Here is a 16,666-nt window from a genome sequence, read left to right as displayed (position 1 = left end):
GAACTCCACCACTAAAGATGTTGTCTGACTAGGCATGCAGTCATGCTCACTAAGACATGCCCGTGGAAAAACAGCCACCCACAAGGGGGGAGAAGTTACTATGTATGCCAGAGAACTCTAGTTCAATCCCACAAAGTCAGTGTTGACTATTGAGGTAGGTTGCATAAAAGGCACCCCGGCAAGGTGTGGGCAGGAAATGCAGGAGAGTCCTTGACCCTAGACTGATGAGACAGGAACACATAGAACAAAGGATGAAGCTAATACATCCTCCCTGGCACAGCAGATTTCTTCTAAGACACTTGCAGGTGTTAGGCCCTTGAGGAAAAGGACTACAAGAATCCATGAAGCCAGGCTCTCTTCGCAGGAGGTCATCTGAGCTTCCCTCAATGGAATTCCATGATAAAATCAGTTGTCTTAACACAGGTGTTGATGCTCCAAGAAGTAGCAGGTTTGAATGAGTGACGCTGAGGATCCAGGTTCTTGACCAGATTAGGAATAGCAAGAGCTGATCCAGATCTACCTAGTAGATCAGGATTTTCCTCCTGTAGAGGAGGGGCGCTAACTGGTACCATGTAGGGTTTTTCATCTCAAGCACAGGTAATTTTCCTTTCTTGAAATGCTGGCCCTGATGGTGCACATCTGTAGAGTAAATTTTGATACAGTGGTTCAATAAATGGGTCCAGCGGTGAGGGGAACCCAAGGAAACTGGAGAAGGTGCATTAGTATGTGCAGTAGCACATGAGAGAGAAAAAGAAGCAGCTAATAGAGGTGCCCGTGGGAAAAGATTAGCCTGCAAGTCTGAAGGGCCCTGTGCACCTTGATGCCTTATAAAGATGGGGTCTACACTGGCAGTGGAGAGATTCATTATGAGGGATCCAAGCTATTCTGTCATAGTTTGACATGGATTAGAGTCACAGCCAATACAGGATGAAGAGTAGAACCAGCCAGAGCAAACTGAAATTGGACTGGATTCCAGCTGTCAGTAGAATCCTGAAAAGGTAAGCATGTGATGTACTGGTCTAGTAGCTTTCCGCTTAAGGTGGGTCAATGAATGTACAGTGGGTATAAACCACTGTTTATCAAATTCCTACTCAAAAGGAGCAGTCCAACAAACTCGGAATATCTTGAATACCAGATGTAATGGATAGGTCTTTGCAGCTGTAGGAGTTCTGAGTCAGGAGACGGTACACTACATCAATAAAGTCTGAAGCAACCCCTTTTAATTCTGAGGTGAAAGCAAGAGACTGCTGTGCCTCAAAAACAGTGTCTTTAGAGACAGTCTTTTGGGACTCCTGAATCTGAGTTGCAGATGTTCACAGCAACTGGTGGCCCAGCCTGTTCTAAGGCCTCAGTCTGATCAGAGATTGGATTAAGGAATTGGATGAATTTGCTCAAAACCTCTGATTGCTGTAGATGCTCCTGACATTAAGGTAGGGAACTCTGCCTCACTTTGCGAAGCTGAAAGATTTATGTAAATCCTAGGATTAAAGGGTCACTGTATTTCAGGTTACAGGCATTGGTTCCCTCTGAGGATACGGAGTAGATTCCCCTGGAACGAGTATCGAGTAACGAGTATGGGCTGGGGTCACCCATAGCAATGGAGCTATCCCCTGTCGAAATGTTGCCCCAGATGGTGGTGATGCCATTAGACCTAAAGTGCAAGGCTAGGTCTCAGGAACACAAATCAAGGCAGTTAGTACTAATGAGGGTCAGATGGCTGGAGCTTACTGTAGATGGGTAGTAGAAGCTGACCAGAGTTCCACATGGTGCTTTACAAAACAGGAGTAGCTCCTTTTGGTGGGAAAGAGTCTGTGAGACACTCCACCCAGCGGATTATGTCTGCTTTAACCCCTTCCCTTAGTTTCCCAACATTACCACCTGCGGTAAAACTGGCGATAGTGAAAAATTTTAAATGCGCCCAGCAGTGCATATGGTGAGGGTAGCCCCTAGTTCTTTGACCTGATGCAACAACTCTGGACCTGAATGCACTCTGCAGCTAGCTTTTGTCAGTGCCTTAGGATCACAGAGCTAAATAACTCCTACTAGGACACTAACAAAAAACTGAGGCATGCTGGGTAGAGGAGTGGGTATCCTGTAGATGACCTACATATTTATGTATTTTTTATTTTTGCTAGTGTCCAATCTTTTTCTAAGTGGCTTTATAACCCAACAGTATCTGAATTCCCTTGTTCCTCAATGGACAAGAAAGAGCCTGATTTTAATACTACAGCATTGTCGCACGTTCTTGTTCGCTGTTGGGTGGGCTATTTAAAACATTTCTGAAGCTAACGTTCAGTTGTCATGTTACTGCTTTCTCCTCTGTGGCAAGTTTTATAGGTGCATTTGTTGAACAAGGACGAGAACAGGTGTTTCATCAAACAGGTTTAACAGTAAACATAACCTAATAAAAATGTGTTCAGATTTGTATAGATAATTGCACTTCATAAATATACCAGGTCTTGGGAGCTACAGTCTATTATCACCATCTAGTGGTTGTTCTCTGAAAACAAGTGCCTAATATGAAAACCTCTTAGTCTAAATTCGCACTGGCATTGAAAGTAGGTGTTTGAGGGGCTTTTTTAATGCTCCTCAAATGCTTATGCAAATGATACTATGGACAGCAAACAGTGCTGTGCATATCATCAAAACATAAAGTGTTAGCTTTGCTTAAAATCTGAAGCCTCATGGCGAGTCAGAAGGAGTTTGAAGCCTTTCAACGCCTCCTATTCAAGTCTATAGTAATGCTCTGCAAATGTGCTGGCAGACTTTTGCAGAGCAGTTGCAGCACCTTAATAACATATGTTTATTATAGGCGTTTGATGCAAGTTAAAACCGCACCAGGAATACATCAAAAACTTGCATGGGGCGGGGCTTTTTTTAACACTCGTTAAATGCTCCTGTTAATGTGCATTAATGCTATATGTGTGTTTTGTTCAGAGTTAGCATTCTGAGTCAGGTGCGAATAAGCCCTTCTATGGGCTCATGCAACCAGATGTATTTTGGGTGTATAGATTAAAATATTCCTGTTTAGTTTCTGCTGCTGCATAGTTCCTCCCATGGGAATGAATGACAAAAATACACTGTACATGATAATACACATACAAATGCCAGAACTTGTGAATAAAGTTGTTGGCTGGTGTTTCGCTGTATCATCTTCATGATGAAAAAAAAAACATTTTTGGTTGTCCTTTTTACTTGTCAGACTGACTATTACAGTGGTTATAAAGACTAACCATTTTTTACCTTAAAGTGTTATTAAACCCACAACAGTAAAATCAGTCTGTATATGCTGTAAAGTATGCTTGTTATACTCACTGTGGAACCTAAGGGGGTTAATCCTCTGCATTGTGTAAAAAAAAAAAAAAAAAGGCCAAGTGATCCTGTTTGCTATGTTCCACCCCTTGTTTAAGTGACCACCTCTTATCTCCTGATAAGACAGACAGAACCATAGGCATTTTCCACTTGCTAAGTTTGTTGTATATTGCTAGAGAGGTGTTTTTTTTTTTTTTTTTTGTCTTTTCTTTTGGAGACTACATGTGATCATCACAGGGCCAATTGGCACTGGTCAGATATAGGTCAGGGGTTTTGTTTTGCTACCTCCTAGACACTGATAGAAGTCACAAGACTGCTCTAACGTCTGAGAGAAGATATTTTGCAGTTTATATTTACTAAAATAATTTCATTTCCATGTTCTGTGGACGACCAGATATAGTGATGCAGGGTCCTTGGTTTAGTAACACTTTAATGCATTCCTTGTATTAAGGTAAAAAATGTTTAGGCATCAGTACCACCCACCCCCACCTGAGCCCTCTTTCGATCCAGCACTGTGCATGTCTGCAGCTCTTCTCTTCTTTTTAGTACTGGATCTCAGGCTTTCCTGGGGCTCCGAGAGCCACTGACTCCTGCTGCTGTCAGTCTAAGCCAGTGACGAGGTGACAGGGCTGGGTCCCGTTGTCTGCGTCAATGGACACCGACAGCAGGGCTTGGAAGCCAGCACACACAAGTGCCCCCATTGGAAGTGACTTGCCATGAGCACACTGAACAGGAACCAGGAGCGCCAGTGGGGGACCTGAGAAGAGGAGGTTCAGGGCCGCTCTGTATAATTCCATTGCACAGAGCAGGTAAGTATGAACCTGTTTAAGAAAAAAAAAATTACGTTTACAACCACGTTAAAAAAAAAAAAAAAAAAATCAGCTTTGGCTCTTTTTGAAGGTTTAAGCTCAGAGGCACATTTTAAAGCGGCAGTAAACTGCATTCAAAAAGAAAAAATAAATCCCCGCAAGGTAAAGATAAAAACTTACCTTTAAACAAAGCCCCCCAGCGGCTCGCTGTCACCACTGTAGAGGCTTCTATCTTCAGGAGTCAAAAGCTCCGGCCACCTGACTGGCTGAGCTGCAATGACGTCACTCCCGCATATGCGCACGGGAGACTCCGGACACGGCACAGTACCCTGAAGAAAAGGATGTCACGTTCCTTCAGAGCACATGCGTCGGTTCTTTAAAAAAAAAAAAAAAAAAAAGAGTATCTCCTAAATTGTGCATGTTTAGGAAATATTAATTTCACCTACAGGTAAGCTTTTTTATAAGCTTACCTGTAAGGTAGAGATTAACAGAGTGGCTTTGCTACCACTTACCTAATGGGCTCTTATACTCCCTTCCTGCCCAGGCCAATTTTGAATGACAGTCATGCAACTCTGTACCCATATAATATTTCCGTCCTCTTTTTTTTTTCACACAAATCGAGCTTTCTTTTTTTGATATTTAATCGCCACTGGTTTTTTTTTATTTTTTGCACTATAAATTAAAAAAAAAAAATTTTGCAATTACTTTTTCTTCATAAATTGACTAAAATGTATACTGCTACATTTATTTGGTAAAAATAACACAAATCAGGGCATATTATTTGGTCTGTGTGAAAGCTATAGAGTCTACAAGCTATGGTACCAATCAGTGAAAATTGATGACACCTGATCACACCAAATGTACCGATGGCCTATCTCATTTCATGAGGCCCTAACAAGCCAGGACGGTACAAATACCCCCTTCATGAGTAGACATTCCAGAGTATTTAGTAAGATTGTAAGTTGTGATTTTTATTTTTCTCACAATTCTTTGGAAAATTATGACCCCACACACACACAAAATTGTCATATTAAGTTATTTCTCACACACAGCACAGGCATACTTGCAACTACACCCCAAAATGCTTTCTGCTATTCCTCCTGAATATAATTATACCAAATGTGTGAGACTTTTCCACAGCCTGACCACATAGAGTCCCAACATGCAAGGAGCACCATCAGGTGTTCTAGGGACTTTTTTTCTATACACAAAATTTGGTTTACTTGGAATAATATTCCTCAACTTCATCTCTCTCTAGTATAGGCCAATATTTTTTAAAACATTTTTCTATATCTTTGTATTGGGCATTGAAATCCGTAATAAACACATCTTTATTATCCCTATCACCTTTTTTTCTCTCCAATAAGGAGTCTCTATTCTTGAATTTTATTACATCTCTCTATTTAAAAAGGTTTCATCATATCCCTTCTCAATGAATCTTTTTATCAATAAATCAGTTTGTGACAAAAAAATAAGTGTCTAAATTAGTTTCTCTTAATACGAGTAAATTGGCTCTTGGGTGTAGTATAAAGCCACCTTGGATGGTGACAACTAGATACTGGTTTATAGCTATTCCTGTCCTTCTTTAAAGTATGTTTTGGTATAAATTTGGCCTTCACATTTAAACAAGGACAAGTCCAAAAAATCTATTTGAAATTACTCGTCATGGTAAATTTTAAACAATATTTATTAATATTAATGGATTTTGAGAAGAGATTTAATTCTTCAGTGCCCTTCCACACTAGTATATTATCATCGATGTAACGTTTATATAATACCATCTCTGGCCACTTTTTGTAGATGAATTCTTTCTCCCATTTCGCATCACTAAATTAGCAACACTCTGGGCATGTTTGGTTCCCATAACCACTCCCTTACACTGTTTATAAAAAGTCTTCTTATACCAGAAAAAATTGTTCTTCATTGCAAATTCCAATAATTCAACAATAAATTGCCTATGAACTTTAAGTTTAGTTTAATATTTCAATGCCCAATACACTCCCATCATCTTGATCTATACTTGTATACAATGACTCAACATCTATGTTTTACTCAACAATTATTTTTGGTGATGGACGTTTTTCACAATTGATAAAAAGAAAAATCTCAGACATTTTTGTTCACATTTATTTTATATCACAATATAAGTTATATATTTAATTTGAAAATAGCGCTACCTTTTGTTGTTTTACTAGTAGATGGATGTACCTGGATCCCACTGGTTTCTGCCACTTATGTGCTGTTGGCACTGCTGGACATCTTCGATGGCAAAGGGAAATAAGCATGATGTGTCTATAATTTGCTACAGTGATTTTCTTTGGCCAACCACTGCGTGGACAGTGCTCAACATTGCCTGTTTCTTTGTGCTTCTTTAAAAGAACTTGAACAACACATCTTGAATCCACAGTCTGCTTTGAAATCTATCTTTCAGAGACCTTGCTGATGCAGTAGAACTACCTTGTGTCTTGATGCTGTGCTCAGTCTTTCCTTGATGTCTGACCTGTGCCATGAAACGGTGTTCCAAAACCTCACCTTTAATAGCAGAGTTTGGCTGTTCACCCAGTTTTGTCTCCTACACAGCTGTTTCTGTTTCAGATGTTTCAGAAAATTACTGTTTCAACATTTCAAAATTGATGATCATTAGCACCTGCTTGGTATAATTGGTTAATCATACACGTGACTCTAATCCTACAAAATCCCTGACTTTGTGCAAGTGTGCAAAGTATGAAAATGTAGGAATTGATGCTGGTTTGAAGTCAAATGGTAGTCACACGAAGTATTGATTTTAATTTAGATTTTTCTTCTGTTGGATAGCATTGCATTTTGGAAATTGAAAAAAATAAAATATACATTTTGAAAGCATTCTTACGTTACAGGATTTCTTCAAATCTGCCTAAAATATTGCATAGTAGTGTACAATGTTTGGGGTTTTTATTTATCCCTCAGGTTTAAAATGTGCATTTAAAAGACAAGCAGCTGCGATGGGCTAACCATAAATTTTTCACTTGGAGAGATAGGCCAAGTACTTTATTAGTACGTAAATTGTCTCCTAATTACTCCCAAAAGGCTCTCCCCAAACTCAGATTAAGTAACGGTACGTTGTCTCAAGACCCCAGTAAGATCCTCCAAAAATGTCATTCTTTTTACACTGATCTATACCAATCGCCTCAAGGAGACGTTTCCTTATCCTCCAACTTTCTGAGCTCTGTTGCTCTTCCTTCTCTTCAGGAGGCCCACAGGGAGTCAATGGCGCAGCCATTCTCTTGTGAGGAGATTCGGAATGTCTTGAAAACTCTTGCCCCTCATAAATCCCCAGGACCAGATGGCCTTCCTCATAGTTATTATAAGACCTTCTCCGATCTTCTGATTCCACACATGGCCCAATATTTAAATTATTTACGGGATGGAGGTCTTGTAGCTCCCGACAAAAATAAAGCATTTATTAGTGTTATCCCTAAACCCCATAAAGACACCACCTTGGTTTCTAATTATCGTCCTATCTCGTTAATTAATTGTGACCTCAAGATTCTTACTAAAATCCTGGCTTTACGCCTCCAAAAATTTCTGGCTCTTTATATCCATGAAGATCAATCCGGATTCAACAGCGGTCGAAAAACTTCGGACCAAATTCAACGAACTTTGGCATTATCAGCTGTCCAATCCAACTGGCATAAATCCTCACCGAGGGAAATTTTACTACTATCACTAGATATCCATAAAGCATTTGACAGTTTTGTCTTGGGACTATTTATTCCAGATCCTGGGAAGGTTGGGGTTTGGCCTCTTTTTTCTGACCCTAATACGGCTCTTTATTCTAATCCTTCAGCTCAAATTTCCATCCGTGGACACAAATCGGCTTCTCTACCTATTGAGCGAGGTACTAGACAGGGCTGCCCCCTTTCCCCCTTACTTTTTGCTTTGGCAATGGAACCACTTGCTATAGCGATCCGTTCCGCCCCCACTATTTCTGGTATCCACTGTGGCCAACGAGACCATAAATGTGCCTTATTTGCTGATGATGTTCTTATGTATATATCTAACCCTCGAACATCTTTACCTAGTCTCCTTCACCTGTTCCGTCGTTTTTCTACGGTCTCTGGTCTCACTCTTAATCCCTCTAAAACAACTGCTTTAAACATTTCTCTACCTGATTCAGAGGTTCAACATTTGCAGGCTAACTTTGATTTTCTGTGTGCCTCCCTCTCTTTCCCTTATTTGGGATTTCACCTCACGAGCTCTGTCTCATCACTTTATAAGACTAATTATCCCCCGCTCTTCATATGACTTAAGGCTGACTTTACATGACTGGGAGGACCTTCCTCTATCCTGGTTTGGTAGAATTCATTCCATCAAGATGTCCTTTTTACCGAGACTCTTATACTACTTTAGACCTTTACTGATCATGGTACCCAAACGGGAACTTCTACTTTTACAAACAGCAGTCTCTAGATTTATATGGAAAGGATTAACAAGTCAACTTTATTCTCCGTAAAAAAAGCATGGTGGACTGGGACTTCCTAATCTCCAGATTTACTTTCAGGCAGCTAAGATGGCACAGATCTCTTGTACTACCGCTAGGGGCTATGTTCCCTAATGGGTTCGTATTGAGGCCTTATCTTGTCATCCTCATGCTACTGGCGCTCTTATGTGGCTTCCTAATCGGTTGTGTCCTCCTATCCTTTGTCCTACATTGTCCTACTCCTTAACGGTCTGGGATATATGGCAGGCACGTAAACTGCTGTGCTCTCCTCATACCCCATTGGCTCCTGTCTTTTGCAACGCCGAGTTTATTCCTGGCCTGTCGCCCTCTATAATCTAATGGTGGATAAATAAGGGTCTTTTGCGTATTGGGGATTACCTGGAAGGTCTTCGTCCTCATTCTCTCCAATACTTTTTGACAACTTTTCAGATGCCCTCCTGTGAACGGTTCCGTTATCAGTGTATGTCCTTTTTATTACCAATAAACTCAAGCTACTCACGAAGCCTTGCACACTAACCCCTCTAGAGATCTCCTGTGGGCTACTGGGGGATGAGGGGTCGATTATTAGCTATCTATGCCTCCCTTGTGGATCCACTCACCAAGCTATTCTACATGATTCAATGGAAAAGGGATTTGAACAGCTTTTTTGATTTAGACACTTGGCGGACTACGGCTAATACCCTAAAATTTCTATCAATACTACCCTTAACAAATCCAATTATAAAACATTTCTCCGTTTGGTATCTAGTTCCAACACGCCTTGCCAAAATGTACCCAGCCGTGTCTCCCAATTGCTTTAGACGCTGTGGACAGGAGGGCACTATGCTCCATGTATGGCAGAAATGTCCGGTGGTCCATAGATTTTGGATCCGAATATTTAATTTTCTTCAGTAACGGAATTAATATTCGCAGAACTCCGGAGGTAGCTCTATTTCATCTGTTGTCCACTGATATTCCCAAGAAATCGGTTAAATTAATTCTTTATATATTGTTAGCACGAATTACAATAGCAAGAAGTTGGAAACGGATATCTATTCTGCTAGACTGGGTCAAACAAAAACTTAATTGGATCTTAAGTGATAAACTTACAAATATCGTTAACAACAACACCTCTAAATTTGAGGCCACATGGGAACCATGGATTAGGTATATTTCTATCACTTAATGGGAATGTGGCTAACCCTCTTTCCTCTCTTCTCTTTTTCTTCGCTTTCTCTCCTCTCCCCCCCTTCCTCAACCCTCCTTTCTTTTTCTTTTTTCTCTTTTTTTGTTGTGTTCTTGTTTATTTGGGTATTTGTCATTAAACTGCCCATGTTGCGGACCAATGGATCATTTGCTTCCACTTGGGGGCAGTGTTTTCTTTACTTGCAATATTTTTGTTTGATGTTTGATATGTGCTTACATACTTGTGAACCTGTTTGAATGCCTCTACACATGCCTCCTTGTAGGTGGGCTAAGTCTTTATAATCTTGTTTTTGTATTTCTCTTTTTCAATTAAAATATTGAAATATAAATGTGTGCAAAAACTGCTCTGGCAGCAAAATGGTTAGTGGATAGCAACGTACATTTTACAATTTTAACATGTTTAATCTTTTTATTTCTTTCAGCTGAAACAAGTGACAGTTACCACATTATCCTAAAATAAGGTTCCACTTCCAAATCCAGCTTGTTTTATCATCATTGAAGACACAGATACCGTCTCTCGGAGCTCTTCAATAGGCTCCCAAGGCCTGAACGTATTGGAGACAACTAAATCTTGCTGTGTGTTGCCACAACTGGCAAATTGTGCTACCCTCATTTTCTTCCATTAGGGAACAGTTAGGCTGACCTTGCTTGTGCAGACTGAACTCGCACATTTGTTCCGTGAACTGTTCTAGAGAAGTGGTGAGAAGAAACCATAACCGTTGTCATGGCTTATTTATCAATCAGGTTTTGTCTGCACAAGCGGTTCCAGATACCTTGAATTGAAGTGAACTTTGAGGTGCATCCTAGACAAAGTAGAGACATTACTTTGTCTCATACATTCACTGGTCTCTTCTTTTTATACAATAGCAAAGAAACATTTTGTAGCTGTTCTTGCTGGCTGCTGGAAGAAAGGATTATGATATTCTTGAAACATATTGGTGTATGTTATTGGTCACCCCATCAAACTGTACTGTCTGAAAGAGATGGTAAGGGGGTTAGTATTTTTTTATGTAGCATGTGTCTTTTTGTATGATGCTTTTTGTAACACCAGCCATCTTTCCTAGCTGTCCCTATTCTCAAGCCCCCAGATTTTTACTTGCCTATATACATATTTTTATTTTATTTGCTTGTCAGTAATTTTACATGACTGCTGGACAGGTAAAAGTCCGGTTAATGATTTAAAGACTTGTTTCAGTGATGTGTATCAGTGGTCATGCTGTTTTGTATTGTAAACTTGAGGCTGGCTCTTCATGTATCTGTTCAGATGTAAAAAAAAAAAAAAAAAAAAGAGCCATCCCAGAGGAGAGAACAAGTAACGCCCAAATGTTAAAGACAGTCCATCCAAAAGGCCAGGCAGTTTTCATAAGAAGAAAATGTGGTCCAAGCCTGTGATTTATGAGGGCCCTGAGATTACTAGTATCAATTTGCAGATTAGAAAGTGTTACTCATCAAGAGCACAGTCCCCACTTGACAGATTGTGCCAAAACCATAGCAGTTTGTCTTCATTTTGTTACTAATAAACTCAAGGCAAGTTCAAATTGTGCTGTTGTCAGCTTCTTACTGTGTTGTACCATTTTAAGATAGGTTCCTATAAGCACCCCTTTGCATGCTATGGAACTTTGATGTCTGGATGTAGATCTGGTGTAACATGGCCTGCATAAATCAGCTGAACTAATGAAATTTCATCAATTATAACTGTATCCTATTATAGCTCACCCCTCTAACTTTTGTATTCTTCCATCTTACTTTTTTTTTTTACTTTGATTCAATTTCCTTTTGTAATCTTGTTTTACTCTAAATATTGTTGCATTTATTTTCCAAGAATTTTGCAAGGCGTTGCTATTCTGTATTTACAGACTCACCCATGGCATTCTAAAAGTTTTGTGGGACAGCAAATACCTCCAATAATAAAACACTGCTGCCATTTAAAGAATTTTGTGATCCAGCTCTGTTGTGGAAGGAGTTCTTCCTACAAACATTGAAATGTGTGAATGCTGGACATGGATGAAAGTAAATTTTGGTGTTTCATTTCAAGTCATTCCTTGAGTTATTGAGTGCTACCTGTGATGGCTTTGTCCATAGTTGCCATTTTAAATAGACGTATCATGGAAGAAACGTATGGGCCCTCCAATGCTGGCTCTTTTCTGAAAGTGTTAGTTGCCTGCACACCATGCTGATGCTTTGGCTTCATTATTTGAGGCACTGTCCCTGAACAACTATAGACCTGAGTTGTCGGAATTTCCTTTGACAGATACAGACAACTAGCGTTTTTAGAAAGAGCCCTGTTGTGTCAGCCAATGTTTTTCGCCACAGGTGTACTTAGATTGTTTTTTCAGTGCAAGTTAGAAAATGAGAGCCAGTGAGGCTGATCTGCTAAAGGAGATGAGTCTTTCCACAAACAATTGTGTGAATATTCACTTAAATGATATACTCATGTTTAAAGCAAATTTCTGTTTACATATTTTACTTGTATGTAATCTGAAAAATGCAGTGAATATTCAAATAATGTGTGAAGCTTCTTCACTTCTTTAGTACATCATCCCAGATATCTAGTGGCAGTGGGCAATATATCCACATTTCCAACATGTTTTTTCTGCATGAGCCCTCAAAAGGCAGGGGATCTCAGAATGAGTCTTAACGTACTAAACTAAAACAAAACCAGAGAGCACACTGATAATATATGAAGCCTTAATGAACAGTTTTTTATTGTTTAAATGCAAAGTGTACTCAAAGGTTTATGTAACTTTTTGGATGGCTGCATTATTTTGTGTCCTTTTATCCACCTGGAGTTCAGCTTTAACATACACCAGAGAAATACCATATGGAATGTTTGATTGACAGGGGTATTGCCTGCACGTTTCCCCACCTGTTTAAGCTTAGTATTTACACTTGACTCACCCAAGCAAACCTACAAAAAAAAATTAATTTTTGGGTGAAAAAAGTTTGTGGTCTTCTCATTCATATACCAGGAAGTCAGGGGTCCCAGTGAAGGCAGTAACAAATTACTTAGTTTTATTTGCATTAACACACACATTCTGGAAACAGTAGCATACAAATCCTTTACAAAAATAAAAGCCTTAATATAAAATTGTCTGAAATAAAATGTTTTTACGTAAATATATCTACTTGTGTTTGGTAAATTTTACTCAACTCTGAAATTGTTTCCATCCACTCAAACTATATGCACTTTTGTTTAGCTGTGAAATCATATTTTTTTTTCTTTTTTTAAAAAAAAGCACCATTTATAGTAATTGCTCTTTATAGATTAATACAATTTGGGGGAGGTATTGTTGACTTGCTGCTCCAAGTTCGTTGTTTAGTGAAGCATCAGTGCATTAGATCTCACACTGCAGACATACAGGTATGAGGCTGTGGGTACCCCTACCAAGAGGTACTCTTTGCTATTTTTCAAGCAAAATCTCAGGCAAAAGGGTACTGCTTAGGCACAATTAACATTTCTGAATTTTGCCTACAACATAGCAAGTATTCACTCTTTAGTTTAATTTCAGTTTGGCGTTCCCTATAACAGTATGGCAGTGTTTCCCTGTCTTGGTGTGACTGGCAAGGTTGCCAGTCCATAGCTGTTTAATAACAGCTGGTTCAACACTGGGGGCGGAGCCTGACCATGGCGGCTGAGGAGGGCTTGATGTAGGAGCTCTCGGGCAAAGCTCCACTATCCAGCCTCCCCAGGTCCCTAAGCTCTCTTGAGATGCAGGAGCCCTGTGAAGTGAAACCTCCCGCTTGAGAGGTCCTTGCGGATGAGTGGCGGACCTCTGGAGAGGTGAGCTGGGAGACGAAGGTCGGCTTGATCGAAGCCCAGCAATGAGAGTGTGTCTGGTTGCCGGGAGACGAGGAGGTGCGGCGGGACCACGTGGTCGGCCGCGGAGGATTGCTGGGAAACAAGGAAGCCGGCCGGCGTCCTGTGGAGAGAGAGAGAGAGAGGCGCTGGTCTGCTTGCCGGCCCGCTCCCCGGAATGCTGCCTGGCTGCTGCTAAGAAGAAAGATGCCCTAGCCCAAGGATAAACGAACAGAGGATACCCTGGGGAATCCCCCTGAGAAAAAAACCTGCCGAAAGCACTGACAGAGGTAGCCGGGAGCCGTCTCGCAGGAAGAGAAGTGCAAGGAGGGTGAGTGAGACTGGCTGAGGCTTGATGTATGCTATATCCTATACTGTGCTGTTTGGGAAAGGAGAGTGTGAAGGAGAGAAAGGGGGACCCCCAGGAAACACAAAGGTGTGGAAAAGGGATGAAGATTAAATGAAAGAAAAGTTAAAAGACAAATGATTGGACAGGGCTGGGACTTGTGCATTAATAGCTGACCTTTTCTAACCCCGAATCAATAAAGGAGAATAAGAGCCACAGAAGAAATGAAAAACAAAAGTGCTAAAGGAAGTGGGCTTAAAGGGTCCCAAACTGGCACAATTAAGAAATATACGTCCCAGGGAAATGTGACCCCAGAAGGACCCCAAGGTATAAATGAAAAAGAAGTAGACCTTAGTCTGGAAAGTAGCCCTAGACTATCATTGGGCCTGAATACTAGTAGTCAACAATTATCAGAAAATATGGAGATGGAAAAAGAACTACAAATACCGAATAAAAAAGAGATGGCAGAAATGTTCAAAGATTTGGAGAAAACAATAAAGCAAGAAATGGTAAATATTCGGAATGACCTAGGGCAGCTGTTGGTGAGAGTGGAAGAAACGGAGGAGAAAGTTAAAAATCAGGCCCAAGACATTTCCGAATTAGAAAAGAAGATAATATAGGGAAAGGTCAGGAAAAATTGCTTTACAAGGCTGAGATACAAGAAAATAGGGATAAGAGGAGGAATATTAGGATACGAGGGGTCCCAGAGAGCCCAAAAGGAGAAATACTGCAAGAGGTAGTTTGTAAAATAATAAACTCCATAATGGACGGTTCTGATATGGAAAGGACTAAAATAGAAGGAATTTTTAGAATAGGAGAAATCCGACAAAATTCTGGGAAGGAAAGGCCGAGAGACATACTTGTTAAATTTTATAGAGATCCCTGAGACCCCTGCTAGAGCAGATGAAAAAACAGACCGTGCAATATAGAAGGGGGATACTGGAGTGCCTAATAGGATGGAAGAATGGAGTTACAGCTTATTTGAGGTTCCCTGAGGACCTGAGAAACTTCTGTGATAGACTCAAACTGCAAAGAATGGAAATCGCTGGTTGGGAAGGAGAACATAAGGAAATTAGATCTAAAAGAAAAGAGGATTGGCAGCTTGTAGGGGGAGGGAGGTAGGAGAGGGGGGAGAGGAGGGGGAAGAGTGGGAATTTTTTTTTTTTCCTTTCTCTTTCCTCTCCCTCCTGACATATCTCCACTCCTGGAGATGTCTCCGCAGGAAATGGGGGTCAATGGGAGGCTGGATAGAGGGAGAGTCGTCCATGGGCGGAGTCTAGCCCTAAGGATTAAATCAGAAGTGGATTTTAATCCCACAAATGACAGATAGGCATACTAGAGGCCTAAAAAGAGGGGGGGGATGGGATATGAGGATAACTCCCTGCAAGATAGGAGATATAAAAGGAAGAACATAGATGGAGGAAAAAAGGGAGATTTAAGAAAGATGGAAGAGATACAGTTTATAATTTACAATGTAAATGGGTTGAATTGTCCAGGGAAAAGTTTTAGCCTATTTAAAGAGCTACAACATGAGCAGCTTCAGTGGTTTTCTTACAGGAGACACATTTTGAGATAGTCAAATGTTAAGTTGAAATCTAGGTACCATCCAACATGGTATTATGCAGACTCACTGATTAAAAGAGCAAAAGGCGTAGCAATAGGGCTGGACAAAAATATTAGGTTTGAGTTGGAAGATAGAAAAACGGATTCAGAGGGGAGATTTTTATTTTTGAGAGGTAGACTACAGGAAGTCGCGTGTATTTTGGCTAATATTTACTGTCCTAATAAAAAGCCGGAGGTGTTTTTGAAAAGGGTGCTGAGGAAGCTGATGGACTTTAAAAAAGGCCGCTTGATCCTGGCAGGAGATTTTAATTTCTGTATGGACCCACAAAAAGACGCTACTTCACATACGCAGAGAAAGGGCTGTAGAGCCCTGAGATTATTGAAAAAGGAAATACATGAGTGTCAACTGGTAGATGCCTGGAGAATTACACATATGCAAGATAGACTATACCTTCTCAAATATGCACGAGGTTTACTCAAGATTAGATTATAGATTAATAGAGCATCAATTAATTGAATATGTGGTTCAGGTAGGGATAGAAGCAATGTCTTTTTCGGATCATGCCCCGGTCACTATGAAAATAGAGTGGGGAAGGAAGATGGCAAGAGGGCTGAGATGGAAGTTGAACGAGGCACTTCTAGAAAAAGATACTGCTCAGAGGATCGGGGAGGAGATTGAACAATTTTTTTTAAGGAGAATGAGAGAGGAGAGGTGTCGATAGCCACAGAGTGGGAATCTCAGAAGGCATATATAAGAGGAGTACTGATAGAGATTGGGGTAAAAAAGAAAGAAGAGAGAAAATGAGTGGGCTTCTAAAAGAAATAAGTGAATTGGAACAGATACATAAGAATAGAATAACAAAAGAAATAAAGCTGAAGGTAAAAAAGAACTAGAGGCTGTGATGGAAGAGGAGAGGAGGAGGAGCATTTTATAATAAAGTATTAAGCGAGAGGTATAGATGGGGAGACAGACCTGGAAAATATTTGATGAGAGCCTTGAGAAAAAAGAAAAATAGGAACTATATAGAAAAAATAAAAAACTCCAAGGGTGAATTGGTACACTCAACTAAAGAAATCACCAAAGTATTTATGGAATACTATAGAAAATTGTATAATATAAGCCCCCCGGGATTCGCTAAAAAACACTGAAATTGAAAGAAACCAAAAAAGAAATA

General features: G+C 40.2%; 1 protein-coding gene across 2 annotated transcripts in view; it reads left to right on the top strand.

Moving 5' to 3' along the window:
- The window catches only part of TFCP2 (transcription factor CP2), a 137,929-nt gene extending 125,022 nt beyond the window's left edge, over positions 1-12,907 (top strand). For both annotated transcript variants that reach the window (XM_089692892.1, XM_089692902.1), the window contains one exon: positions 10,209-12,907. In XM_089692892.1, coding sequence (XP_089549018.1) covers positions 10,209-10,246 — 38 coding nt within the window. In that variant the 3' untranslated portion in view covers positions 10,247-12,907. The remainder of the gene's footprint in view (positions 1-10,208) is intronic.
- Positions 12,908-16,666: the final 3,759 nt, after the last annotated feature.

Source organism: Staurois parvus, unplaced genomic scaffold, assembly GCF_062004578.1.
Source record: "Staurois parvus isolate SC_StPar_1 unplaced genomic scaffold, SC_StPar_1.0 ptg000023l, whole genome shotgun sequence".
Classification (NCBI taxonomy): Eukaryota; Metazoa; Chordata; class Amphibia; order Anura; family Ranidae; genus Staurois; species Staurois parvus.
The sequence above is the reverse complement of the archived record's forward strand: the minus strand, read 5'-3'. Positions and strand labels throughout refer to the sequence as shown.